This window comes from Cuculus canorus, chromosome 5, assembly GCF_017976375.1.
Source record: "Cuculus canorus isolate bCucCan1 chromosome 5, bCucCan1.pri, whole genome shotgun sequence".
Classification (NCBI taxonomy): Eukaryota; Metazoa; Chordata; class Aves; order Cuculiformes; family Cuculidae; genus Cuculus; species Cuculus canorus.
In genome coordinates this window covers 45,148,133-45,162,448 of record NC_071405.1, presented here as the reverse complement: position 1 = coordinate 45,162,448, position 14,316 = coordinate 45,148,133, and the positions used below count along the sequence as shown (strand labels likewise).

General features: G+C 39.2%; 1 protein-coding gene across 1 annotated transcript in view; it reads right to left on the bottom strand.

Annotated features, from left to right (window-relative positions):
* The window catches only part of LRP5 (LDL receptor related protein 5), a 164,984-nt gene that overhangs the window by 54,771 nt on the left and 95,897 nt on the right, over positions 1–14,316 (bottom strand). The window contains 2 exon segments of the mRNA XM_054067099.1: positions 448–737; positions 2,119–2,335. Of these exon segments, the coding sequence (XP_053923074.1) occupies positions 448–737; positions 2,119–2,335 (507 nt within the window).

Here is a 14,316-nt window from a genome sequence, read left to right as displayed (position 1 = left end):
TTTTTGGGCTGACCTGGAGCCATAGACTAACAGCAACCAATGCAAAGTTAACTTGCCAAATGTTAATATCGAGTAAGATTGCCTTCCAAGGCAAAACTGTAAGAGGATAGAAAATTTGAGGGATTGACAACTCAGCGTTTAAACTACTCTAATATGTGACATGAAAACATCTTTTCTACAATAGACACATATATGGATGCAGCATCCAAGACTTAGGCATTTGGTATGAGCAGACACCACCCTGGATTTTTATGTGAAGCAGGAAGATGTCTGTCACCCAGCTGTGCATTCAATAACGCAACTGTTTTCAACTCCCAAGAGCCTCCTTGGATGCAATTCAATGACAAAATCAGCAACTGCAGGACGTATCATGTAACAGAGACCTTTGTTAGATCAAAGGAAATGCTCTGTGGCCTTATATTCAGGGAATTCACACGTTGGTAATACCTTCAAACTAACATCAGTCCAATAGATTCTGTTATCAGAGACATCAAAATCCAGAGCAGATGCTTCCTTGACTCCAGTAAGAGGAATAGCAACATCATTATTATTGGTTTCAAGGGAAATCCTATGAATTGCTGCTCTGCTTGTGAAAACTAAGAAGGCTTCAGGAATGATGCAAGTCTTCATGTCACTCAACAGCTCAAGGCCAATGGGACAGGCACATTTGATCTCCTGAGGTGTAAAGAAACATAGATGGCTGCAGCCTCCGTTGTTTTCTGCACATGAATTAGTTCCTTAAAAAACAAAACAAAACAAAACAAAACAGATATTGGTGCACTGTGGAGGTACAGTGTAATTATAAAAAGATATTTAAAAAAGCATGAAAACTTCTTTCTTTTTCTTTCCTTCTACTCAAGACTAGAACCTGGTGTTATCCCTCCCGTGGTACAAGTAACTGCTACAAACATATTCTAGTTTCCTCAAAGATTAAAATCCTTTACTGAAGGCAGGTTAAGCTTGGTTTTTTTTAGCCAAGTACCCAATCTTTCTATCTCTTTGAAACCTCAATGATAGAAAATGGTGAGAAAAGCGCTGGACAACTGGAGTTCCCAGCTGTTTAATTTAAAGCTGATAAAATCAGGACCAAAAGATAAAGGGTTTCTTTCTCCATCTGGTGGGAAAAAAAGGATTTAGGTAACTTAAACACTGTTACCACAAAAAAAACGAAAAATAAAAAATGTATCTCTCCATGATCAGTCAGTCTCAATCAGGTTTCTTTTCATTTTCCCTTTATAGGCCAGACATGTTTCAGACTGATGCCATAACTTACAGCTTGAGGACTCAGTAACTATCACTGAAGTAAAGCTTCTTGAAAGGCTAAAAATCCATGTTCTGGCAGGGTGTAATTTGACAACTCACTTTATGTGTATCTGTAGCAACTATCCTCAGTAATTTTAATAGCTGACCAATGAATCTGTTTACTGCTATGCCTAAGCTCCAGTGTTCCAGGTACTAAACGGATCTGTATGTTCAAAACACAGCTCTCATGAATTACTTCTGAAGCTAGGAGGTCCTGTAACATACTCCTCTGCAAGAACACTAGAAGAGGACATAAAACACCGGCTGCACCTTTCAACAGATGCAGTGGAAGAACACAGAGCTCTAGCTGCTGATCCCATGCTAAGGACAAGAGTAAATTGTTAAAACTTAAGTACCATTTAGATGCTAAAGTTAATATGTAAGTGCCATTTCAGGCAATCTTGTAACAGCCACTAACTCTGCCTATACCACCAAGCATAGTAAAAAGCATTCTGCTAACTGAACATTGCTGGGACTTTGTACTGGAAGAAACGAGCAACAGAAAATGAAGCAATTCTGTGAGCCACAAGTAATGATTCTTATATATCAGAGGCAGGAATAAAATTCTCCTCACAAAAATTCACAGTGCAGTGGAAGCTGTGGAAGACTTATGTCAGATGCCACTAAAAACTGGAAGCCCGTACTTCTTTTGCAATACTGTATTTTCCCAACTTTACAACAATAGGTGCAGATTTCCTATAAAAGGATTCAAACATATGAGACCACAGTTATTCTCATTAGAAGCAATCAACAGTTACTTAATGAAAGCCCACCTAGAAAGTACTATAAATCCACCCTATGACTGCTGATGCTTACCAAACACTTTTGTAACACTTGTTGCTTTAAGGCCCATTAAATCTGGTAGCTGATCAATAATGATGTCTCTGCTAGCCTTTATCTTGTGAACTCTTTCAATGCTTCGTCTCTGCCAGTCAGTCCAGTAGATGTAATCTCCCAGCAGTGTGAACCCAAATATATGTGGAAGCTTATCTTCTAGGAGGGTTTTCCTCATTGTTCCATCAACATTTATGACCTGTGGGATGTATGAGAAAGAAAGGAAACAAATTATTTTCTCTGAGGTGGGTGGAATTAAAATGGCAATATCAATCACGTTTTGACAGCTCTCTTGTTTTACACAAGAACCTCCTGAAATTCACAGCATGCTTCTTTCTAAGAACATACTTCTGGCATTGGAAATACATTGGAATGACAAGATTGAAAGTGGCTTATCTCCCACCTCCTCCATGGAAAGATCTAAGCAACATGAATTTAACTTTTATCAGTTCAGACTTGCAAAGCAAACCACAAAGGGAGTGGGGTTTTGGGATGGGTGTGACTTTTAGAAAATCTTTAATCTCCATTCTATCTTGGTCTCAGCAGTGAAATGTTGCCCCAGAAACAATGGATTGCTGGACTGACCTTCAGTGCTCAGTCACAGTGATCAGAAGCACAAGGCCACATAGAACCTGTGCCTTCTGAAGTTTCATTTTTTTTTACAATAAAAGAATTTTTCTCACTATTGTGATAAGCAAGATCTTTAAGATGTGCAATAAGTATTAACTTATGAAAATTTTAATTCCTAAAACGGCAGAGAAAGAAAAATAGTAGTGTCGATTGGATAAGCCCCGCAGATATATACATGCTGTCAGTTAATTATTTCACGAACAATTACTACAATGATTTTGTGCCCCCCCATTCTGCTTGGCGTAAGGAAAGAGATTTACATAGTCTGACTCTGATCAACAATCACTGGGCATGACAGACAATTAAAATGTACACATACAATTCCCCACGCCACATGCATAAAGTCACTGCCATCTACCACGCAACCTGCAATAAACTCCATCATCTAGTCATCTCTTACCCATGGCAAAGAGTGCACATTTATAAGACCCTGGCAAAATATTTATCTGACAAGTCCCCAGATTTCTCCCCATCCTACTTCTTGCAATGTAGCTGCAACGTAACTACAATATTTTTAAAGTGCTACTCAAAAATTTACACTGTAAGCAGCATCATTCAGTATCACGCTATAACCAAAACCAAAACCCACAACTTAAGACAATTTATTTTCCAATGTCATTCAACTCCATTTGTTGCTAGAAAAGCTTCACAGGTCAACTACTGCTGTACTTTAATTTAGGCTACCATGGCTTGTGATGAGCTTTTAAATAGTTTCCTCTCTACTACTATGTGGAAATAATTTGTTTATTTACACTCAAAATACTAAACCTGTGTCTTGTAGATGATTAAGCTGCCTTCATGGTGTAATGCTTCTATTTTCTTGTGATTTAAGAACAGCTATGGTCATTTCAACACTGTATTCCCCTGACTTTTAAACTGCTGAAGGCTGAAGCAGTATTTATTTTTTTATTTAAAATTGTTTATAACTTAAATGCCACTTAACAAAATGCTATTAAACCAGTGAAAATCACCCATCAGTTTTACCACGATTTAATACAGATATTATAAAACAGTAAGTTGTAAGGCTCTGTCCACACGGAGTAAGCAGAAGTACCCACAATTTCATTTTTTAACATGACCAATGATAATTACCACATCTTATTAAATTATGAAATCTCCATTTTGAAAACTTATAACACTTTACAAATGTGTGAAAACAATGTGCATTTCTTCCATGACACAGTTAATTTGGGCACATTTCCTCTTTAGAGAAACACAATTGCCTTTGTAATAACATATTTAAGAAGGGGGGGTGTGGGTAACTTCTGGTGAGACTATGTGGGAGGAACAACTCTGCAGACACCAAGGTCACTGAAGAAGGAGGAAGAGGTGCTCCAGACACTGGTTCAGAGATTCTGCAGCCATGATGAGTCAGGCTGTCCCCCTGCAGCCCAAAGAGGTTAACAGTGGAGCAGATATCCACCTGCAGCCCATGGAGGACCCCACACGACAGCAGGTGTATGCACCTGAAGGAAGCTATGACCCTGTGGAGAGCTCATGCTGAAGCAGGCTCCTGGGCAAGACCTGTGACCCCATGAAGAGAGGAAGGAGCCCACAGTGGAGCAGGTGTGCTGGCAGAATCTGAGACCCCACAGGAGACTCGCGCTGGAACAGTCTGTTTCTGAAGAACTGCACCCCATGGAAAGGACTCATGCTGGAGCAGTTTGTGAAGAACTGTAGCCTGTGGAAAGGACTGATGTTAGAGAAGTTCGTGGAGGACGTGTCTTCCCACGCTGGAGCAGGGGAAGCCCTCTCTCTGAGGAGGAAGGAGCAGCAAAGACAACATGTGATGAAGTGACCACAACCCCCATTTCCTGTTCTCCTGCACCACTGGTGGGGAGGAGGTAGAGAAAAATATGAGAGAAGTTGAGCCCAGGAAGGGAAGAGTCGGGGGAAGGTGTTTCAAAATGAGGTTTTATTTCTTATTACCCTTCTCTGATTTCATTGGCAACGAATTAAACTAACTGTCCCAAGTCAAGTTGGTTTTGCCCATGACAGTGAGTGGTCTTTCCCTGCCCTTATCTCGACCCATGAGGCTTTTGTTAAGATTTTTCTCTCCCCTGTCCAGCTGAGGAGAGGAGTGATAGAGCAGCTTTGGTGGGCACTCGGCATCCAGCCAAGGTCAACCCACCACACATATATGGGACACGCACTAGATCTCCCAGCCACCACCAGTCAAACAGCAGAGGTAAGCAGCCAACTACTGCACCCTATATTTACCTAAGCTATACACAAAAATCATCACTATAATAATAGTGTATCTTGCAATGCTAAAATGCAAATGTCTTCAACCGCAAAGGAGAACTAAATGAGAAATCTAATACTATCTAGCAGCTTATGTGAATTTGAACACATGCTACAATGCAAACCTCTGGATTGCTTTCAGACAAAAAGCCTCACACTGGAGGCAGTTAAAAATAATACCGGTGTTCCTGAGAACTAAGTTTTGGAGGAATTTTGTGTCAGTCAATAAACCTAGTACTTGATGAAGTAGCAGAGACTGAAGATTAATGTCTTTTTTTTAAGCTAAATCTAGTATTAAATATTAAAAAAATAAATAGCTGTATCTGCAGTTAAAAGTCAAATGGTTCAGCAATTATCTCATTACATCACATCCAGGCAAACTTCAAATGCTTACTTATTTAAAACAATATCAATCCCACAGGCTATGCTGCAGGTTCAAAAGTTCAGCATGCATTCTGAGGTGCTAGAGCCGAACTGGTACCACACTGAGTAAGACATCATTTCCTTTGCAACAATGCATCAGCAGAACGATGATCAAACTACCACATTTCCAACTACTTTTACAAATATGGACAGTATAACCTGAACCTCATGAAGTTCAACAAGGCCAATGTCCAGATCCTCCACTTGGGTCAGGGCAATGCCCGGTATCAATACAGACGGGGGATGAATGGATTGAGCAGCCCTGCAGAGAAGGACTTGGGACTGGTAGATGAAAAACCGGACTGAGCTGGCAACGTGTGTTTGCAGCCCAGAAAGCCAATCATGTCCCGGTCTGCATAAGAAGCAGTACGGCCATGCGACCAGCAGTATAGGAGGTAAGCGATTCTCCCCCTCTATGCTGCTCTTGGGAGACCCCGCCTGGAGTACTGCATCCAGCTCTAGAGTCCTCAGCACAAGACAGACGTGTTGCAGCGGGTCCAGAGCAGGGCCATGAAAACGATCATAGGGCTGGAAGACTTCTGCTATGAAGAAATGCTGAGAGTTGGTGTGGTTTATCATGAAGAAAAGGCTTCATGGCCACCTTACTGCGGCATTCCTACATTATGTGACTGTTCAAGCATAGTGGGAATGGAGATCCAAGACATGAAATCAGACAGCAATAAAATGCCTTATGGCTTAATATTTTGGCTAAGAAGGCAATGGAATAAGTATTTGCTCGCTCTCTCTCTCTCTCTCTCAAACAACCCTCTCCCCAATCCTGTGGGCAGAACACCTATGAATCTAAGGAGGCTTCCCTTGTACACAGAAAGGCAGCTCTGACTCGGAGGGTTTTCTGTGATGTGGGAAATCAAGCCCTTTTAGTGGTAAGTAATTTGTGACAACAGCCAAGAAATGCTAACTGACCATTAGACTCTTAATTGTTACACTGTCTTCTAGTAGCAGCCAGGGCAAAGCTTGCAGAGGGAACTGCCTCATGCAGGTACACATACACAGCTTTTACTTAAAATTTTGCTGCCACACATTTTCCCAGAGATTCACCTCTACTCTGGCACATTAACTGAAACCATGAGGATACAAAATAAAAATATATAAACAGGCTTCTAAATATGGTTAAAAGCACAACTCCTTTTACTATAATGGCACAGCTAATAAAATACCACTCCACCTAATATATGAAATGATATGTAGCCCACTGACTGGTGCCAAAGGGAAACTGTCAAGGTCCATTCCTTATCATTTGGCATAAAGAGACTAGAATAGGCTGCTTTTTTTTTTTTTTTTTTTTTTTTTTGACTTGGATCTTTCATCTTCTTTCTATAGCTGATAAATGGATCTCAACTTAGGACAACACTAAATCTGCTGTGCTTTCCATATGAAACACTTGAACAATTCAACACAGGCACACGTTAAAAGTCCCTGAATTAGCTCAACTCAAATCTGTTGTGGGCAAAATGAAATCAACATCAAACACCTTGATGAACTGAATTATACAAAAAGCATGAGGTGATAAGGCGAGATTTTTTTTTTAGACGCTGCTGCTGCAGTGCATGCAAAATTATTTAACAAATATTTCCAAATATAACATTCAAAAGCTCTTGGCTCTTTGAAGAAGATTAAAGTAAAACAATGCAATTAAATTCTACACATCGGTGTGATTCATGTAGACAAGTTATATTTCAGGTGCATCTGTGATGAAAACAATTATTCAGCATACATATAGGATGTCTTTTGACAGAACAACAAAGATAACTCAGACACCTTGCTCCTATATTTAAATCATTAAGATAAAACAAAATTTATTCAATTGCTGCAGACAAAACTGTAGTCAAATGTAAACCAATTCTTGGGATAGCTAAATCACTATGTGAGCAGTAAGTAGATATAGCAGTTTGGCAACAGTCAAGCAACATAAAGGCCATATTATTGGGCACTGTGGGTTTATGACGAATCTTCTTTTGTGGATTTATTCCTCTTCTCCTGTGGAAGAAGACAGCTATACTTTCTTTTGCTGTGAGGATGACTGAGAACTGGAACAGATTACCCAATGAGGTTGTGGAGCCTCCATCCTAGGAGATACTCAAAAGCCAACTGATCACAGTCCTAACTGTCTCTAAGTGGCTCTGCTTGAGCATGGGGGTTGGACCAGATGACCACTCTTCCCACCTCAACCGTTCTGTGATTCTGCGAATGGCTTCTAGGGAATCTCACCAGCAGACTCTACAAAGACATCTGAAGTGAACAAAGCCTATTTATCTTTGGCTGGATGAAGAATGTGTGAGAAAAATCATGCGGGTGGCAGTCAACAACAAAAGAAAAACAAGGAAAAATGGAGACAAGTGGAAAACTCAAGAGGGTAAAGAAGCCTTGCCCATAAAGGGAAAAGTGAAGTAGCTGTGAGCAGTCTGTACCACAGGCTACATTCATCTGAGTACAAGCCATTTGTTAACATTTCCAACAGCTGAAATACAAACACCTTTCATCAATGCTTTAGGATAAAAGTGAACTCTTTTTTCTAGTCTAAAGGGACTTAATGCTAAGCATGCCTTAGCAGGCATTGGCAAGCAGAAAACAGAATAACATTAAAACAAACAGTATCAGAACCCTTATATCAAAAAAAGGGTGGGTATGGACAGACGACAGACATATCTGGCCATTTTCCACAAAAATAATAAAAAAAAAAAAAGACTGCTTGAGTTTTTAGCAGTCTGTTGTGTCAAATACTTGAGTAGGACTGACGAATTTAGAAAGCAGTTTCTCACGGTTGTCAGTAATTTCTGTCCACCTTAACAATTTTTAGGCTACCTCATAAATAAAATCCATCAAGTTTCTATTGTCACATGGATTAATCCTACATGAAATAGTGTGACTTTTCTTTTGTATCATTTCACTTCAGGTAAGTTCTTATGTTGATGTAGACATTCATTATTACTTTCTGAACTGTCACATTGATTAGGTGTTAATGTTGGTTGCCAATTGCAAACCTATACCTATATTTAGAATAAGCAATAAACCAAGAGAGCATGAGAATGAATCTAGTCATCCTGAGTGAAACACCCCTACTGAACTGTGGGTAACAATTTGCCATTTGCAAATACATATGATGACACATCACACACACCCCTTTTTCTTACATATTCTTTTCCTAAGAGGTATTTCCTCATTTCTCACAGCAGAACATGTAATTTTAGCTTGTTGAGGATACAACATGGCAAGAAACTCCTCAGTGGCTACACATATAGGGCATATTTTTACTCATAATACAAAAGCCACTTTGATATAAAAAAGTAAAGAGAATTCCAAGGAGGATTATTTAATGTCAGTACTCTTTTTTTTTAGACCTTCACTCACAAATACCTTTACAGACTCCTAAAGCACAACAGTAATGGCAAACCATCCCTGCTGGTATGGTCGATCTTGTAACCATGGTGGTAGGGCAGGCAGGCCTGGCCTGTCCTACAGACAGGCGAAGCAAAGTAGCTGGCGTGTAATGTGAAATTAAAGTCATTGGCATAAAAGTCCACACTCACACACTCAAAATTTTTCTGATAGTCTTATACACACACACAAATTTCTCACAACCCAGTAATGTCAGCTTCTTGATGGGATACTCTAAAATTATTTGTTCCAAATGCTGCAACTCCAGAACATTGTCTTCATCAATTTGTTTGGTTTCATACAAATTAAAATCTATGCTTACAAATGAATGTGAGAGAGTTAAGTAGTGACTTGTTAAAAGAAACCCAAAACAACAAAAAAAACAACAAACCAACGAACTACAAAGATGCAAAATGCAAGAGTATATGTTACAGTGATCTCCTGTTTTCTCCACGTAGACAAAACATATTCTTTTCATTGTGCTCATTTTACCATCATGTGAAGTGGCCATTTATTTGTAACATTTATCTGTTCATATTTTTCCATATCAAATCACTACCACACCTGATTCCCTCCTAGGACTTCACAAAATTTCAGGTAGACATTTCAAAACACAAATTACATGTAATAAGCTCTAACACACACTGATTGATGGACAGAATTCTACTTGTTGGAAAGGTTGTGTTAACACGATTGTGATTTTGAACCTGCTTTTTTTATAAACCCCATCTTGGAGCAGCTAATGTTTTCCATATGAGTTACATCAGCCTGTCATTTCCAGATCTTTGTTCTGCCTACAGGATATCAAAGGATTAAGGGTTCAGCTGCCCAATTCTACAAATGAACTCAGTGTACTTTAACAAAAAGGAAAATAACATCACCCTGTTCTTCTGACAGGGTAATGGAGGCATAGGAAAGAAGCTGCCTTGAATTAAATTCTGGAGTCCTCAGCGCAGGAAAAACAGATCTGCTAGAGTGAGTCCTGAGGAGAGCCACGAAGATGATCAGAGGGCTGGAACACAACCTGTATGAGGACAGGCTGAGAGAGTATGACATGTTTAGCCTAGAGAAGAGAAGGCTCCAGGGAGATCTTATAGAAGACTTTCCAGTACCTAACGTAGCCTACAAGAAAGCTGGGGATGGGCTCTTTATCAGGAACAGCAGTGAAAAGGCAAAGGTTTTAAGCTGAAAGAGAAGAGATTTAGGTTAGATATTAGGAAGAAATTTTTTACTGTGGTAAGGCACTGGAACAGGTTGCCCAGAGAAGTAGTGGATGCCCTTTCCCTGGGCGTGTTCAAGGCCAGGCTGGATGAGGCTTTGAGCAACCTGACTTAGTGGTAAGTGTCCCAACCCATGGCACGTGGGTTGGAACTACATGATCGCTAGTTCTAGACCTTCCAACTCAAACCATTCTATGATTCTATGAATCATGAAGCAACACTGAGAATTCAAGAAACTCAAGGGCCAACCTAACACTGGATTCACCACACCAGTGTCCCTCTTCCCGTATTCGGGATATAAGAAGTTCTGCCTAAACCAGTGTCACCGGCGCTCCTCCTCTGCAGCAGAACTGCCGGGTATTTAAAACATCAGGGTGTTATCCTGCCTCAATTTATAGTATCTGAATTCAGATACTATATCCGTATTCAGATAAGCGAGAGCATTTGCCAGGTGGAATAACCTTTCAACTGAGGTTAATGTCCAATATTTTCCACTTACCAGAAGAAAAATAAATAGCCTTCACACAGTTCTTACATAGGGTTAGTTTCAATGAAGAGTATATAAATTCTTCAGTCTATATCATGCAGCTTATTTTCCACCCAAGGCTCTAAGCCTAATCAGCAGAGAGCGAGATGTGTAGAAAGCTCTTAAGACTAGATATAAGAAAGGTTGTTCATCAAGATCTTCCTAGGTCAAACCAATATGAAACTGAGGAGAGCAGAGCTTAAAAATTTAAGATGCTCTTTTAGCTTACAAGATAATTTTTTTTTTTAAGGTCATGATCCCCTGTACCCTGACATAAGTAAATAAAAGAGGTATATTTAGCATCTACTGATAGGAGAAAAGCAGACACACACGTCTTCAGGAAGCTTGCTTCAGTCAACTGGAACTTGCAAGGTTCTTCTCTGCCTTTATTGGGATGATCTAAGGTCATAATTAAAAAGTCCACTCCAAAAGAGTCTTTTCTATCTTCTGCTCTAACTTCTATCCAGTCTAACTTCTATCTGAAGTTTAGCAGTTGACTCAGGTATAGGGAAGGTGGCTTGATGACTCAAATATAAGACAAAGATGGATTCCAGTGTGTAATCTCAAGTCACCAAATCTCTCCAAACATTATTTCTCCATGTGCATAACATGAATGAGATTTCTTCCTCTTTCCTGAACCCTGCCTTGTCTGTTCAAACTGTTTCTCGGTACCAAAGAAAGGAGCCATGCTAATATATGTCTACAACTACCTGAAAGGAGGTTGTAGGGAGGTGGGTGCTGGTCTCTTCTCTCAAGTGACAGGTGATAGGATGGCCTCAAGCTGTGCCAAGGGAGCTTCAGATCAGACATTAGGAAAAATTTCTTCACTGAAAGGGTTATCAGGGACTGGCACAGGCTGCCCAGGGAGGTGGTTGAGTCACCATCCCTGGAGGTATTTGAAAGATGGGTAGACGAAGTGCTCATGGTTTAGTGGTGGACAGGTATGGTTGGACTCTATGATCTCAAAGGTCCTCTCCAACCAAATGATTCTATGATCTGCATCTTTCAGAACACAGCTCAAAATTTAGCAGGCAGTGCTGCTCAAGTCATTTCATCAGATGCCACCTTGCCTCTGGCACCTCATTCCCCTAGTAACACTGACACCTTCTTGCTATGTCACTGCAACTACATGTGCAGCAGAAAAGGTATCAGACTGAAAATGATACACCTTTCTGGCTGATTGTTTTTCAGCTGGATCAGTCACCTGTTGTGGTTTTCCACGTGGCTGCACAGACTGCTACGCCAGGCAGAAGAGAATAGGAACAGACTATGAGAGAGGGAAGGCAAGGACAGCCTCCAGGTGCTGATGGAAAGAACTTGTATAAAATCATCTTCAGCAATGTAATAAACTCATGGGAAAAGTATGTCTTTAGAGTGTGTCTCACTGGGTAAGGAGTTTTCCTTTTGAAATGGTAGGAGTGATTTTGTGCTTAAAATTAATTGGGGGACAAATTCTAAAATAATAAATACATTAAATAATTGAAGACTTACATGCTATAGGATTGATAATTGTACCTTAGAGGGCTGACAGATAATTGGAAACAAATCAAAAAGCTTGTGGTCTCTTATTCCTATGCGAACGCCACAAAACTAAAATCCCAAACTACAGACTCACTTTCAAATTATTATCTTTGAAAGGAGAGGAGCCTGTAGACAGAAGAAAAGAGCACAGTCTTTTCACCCTGAACTTGCAGGAGTCAAGGATTCCACCCGCTAATACTACAAGATTTGTCTTTCTACCCTGTATTCCTTTGACCTTGCAAGCACTGGACTTGGACTTGTGCAAAACCTTATCTTTCTAAACAGAGATTGCAATATGATGCTTCTAAGCCTAGAAAGGTTCAGCAGAAAACCAGAATGCAATTTTAGAGGTGCAAGGAGGGAAATCTATGTGAAATTGAACAACAACTTTTTAAAAATAATTAATTAATGACCGTATTTCCCTTCCTGCAGGCTGGCACAACTGAAAACCTGATACTTCATGAGAATGGACTTAACAAGAAAAGGACGTTAAAACACCAGTAACTATATTTTTATTGTTCTGGATTGGAGGGCTTGTTTTTAGAAGGCTGGTTACTTCTAAAACAGTTGTGTCTGTAGCATACAAGCAACTGCAACAATGACAGCCCAGGCTACAACAACAGTGATAAAGTAGTAGGATAAAAAATAAAGCATTTCATGAGCCACAAAAACAGTCCTCTAACAGTACATTTTTAATAAAGGTAAAGGGCAAAGACAGAAATGCTGATCACTAAACTCTTAGCTTTCAGACACCCTAAATATATGGATCAATTGTTGCCCTGCCATGTCAAGGGAAAACCCCTGAGCTTAAAGTAGTTGAAAGATGATAGAGTAGATGAGATAAATCGTTTATGCATACTATTTTTTCCTCTCCTCTAGGCACTTGTTTTGTTTCACTGTTGGGAGTCAGTTACTAGGAGTAGATGGACTTTGGCCTGACCCCAGATGCCACTTTTTAATTTCTAACTCAATAATGTAATAGGAAGTCCTGAAAGGAACAAGAAGTAAAAGATGACTCAGAAAAAGACTGGAAACGATCGTCTGAACAAAGTGTTTCCTACCTTCTGATCTTAATTAGGAGGAAAAGAATTTCAAATTAGAAATTTCTCCACCCCTGAACTAAAGTATGATTTTAGCAGTACTCATGCTCTTGCATAGGAGATAATCAGCTGCACAAACTTCTCCTTGCTGGTATCTTACTAATGACTCTTCAAACAATGCAACTTTCAAATACAATATGCATGTACAGCACAACAGCATTCAACTTGGATGTAAGTTTTATCTGCTACTGTAACATAACAGCATAACCCTACTACAGCACTAGTTTGTGTCAGTATCTTTAAGAATATATGGCACTAAACTGCTTATTTTTTTTGAAAGCAGCATAAAATAATACATTCTAAATGAAACAAATATATTTGCAGTCATATTATCAATCTACTTTCCAATATTCCTACAGAAAGTTTACAAATTAACCAGAAATATATGCTTAATCTTTATTTAAACCTGCTATAATTTCTGACAACAATAAAAAAAAAGATTAAAGGAATCACTGGTAAGCTGCCTATGAAAATACACAAAAAAAATCTAAAAATCTACATAAAATTCCTGAAATCAGAAATAATTTTGAAATAAAAAGTAAATCATCACCAAAAAAAATTACTTCTGAACAAAGATTTGAGCCACAAATACTTAGATTTCCAAACAAAATATGCTCATTTAATTTAATGCTAAAGGAAATTTATTAAGCGTTTATTACAGATAATTATTTTAACCTTGTTAAAATAGTCAAATTTCTCATATTCAAAATTATAAACTGCAATGAGGCAAAAAAGCACAAGGCCATTTTAAGCTCAGCCTCTTTTGCCCATCTCATCCGTTAACATGGATGCTATTATAGACTGAGCTTTAATTGGAAATGACAGCCTGTACTAACATTTCATGGAAATCCCCAGCTAATTTAACCACCACGGTGGTTCATCGAATTCTAAAACATTAATCTGGGCCTGAGGGATGGATACTGTAACTCAAGTCATTCTACAAGGTGGTCTGGACCACTCTTGATCTTGCTTGCGTAACAGAATTATTCACCTCTCCTGTGTTGTGTTCCAACATATCCATGTCAGTCTTGCCCAAACTAAGGTTTCAAAAAGAAAACAGAAGTCCATTTCAGTCCAGACAATGAAGGCAATACAAAAATTTTCCATTTTTAAAAAAAAA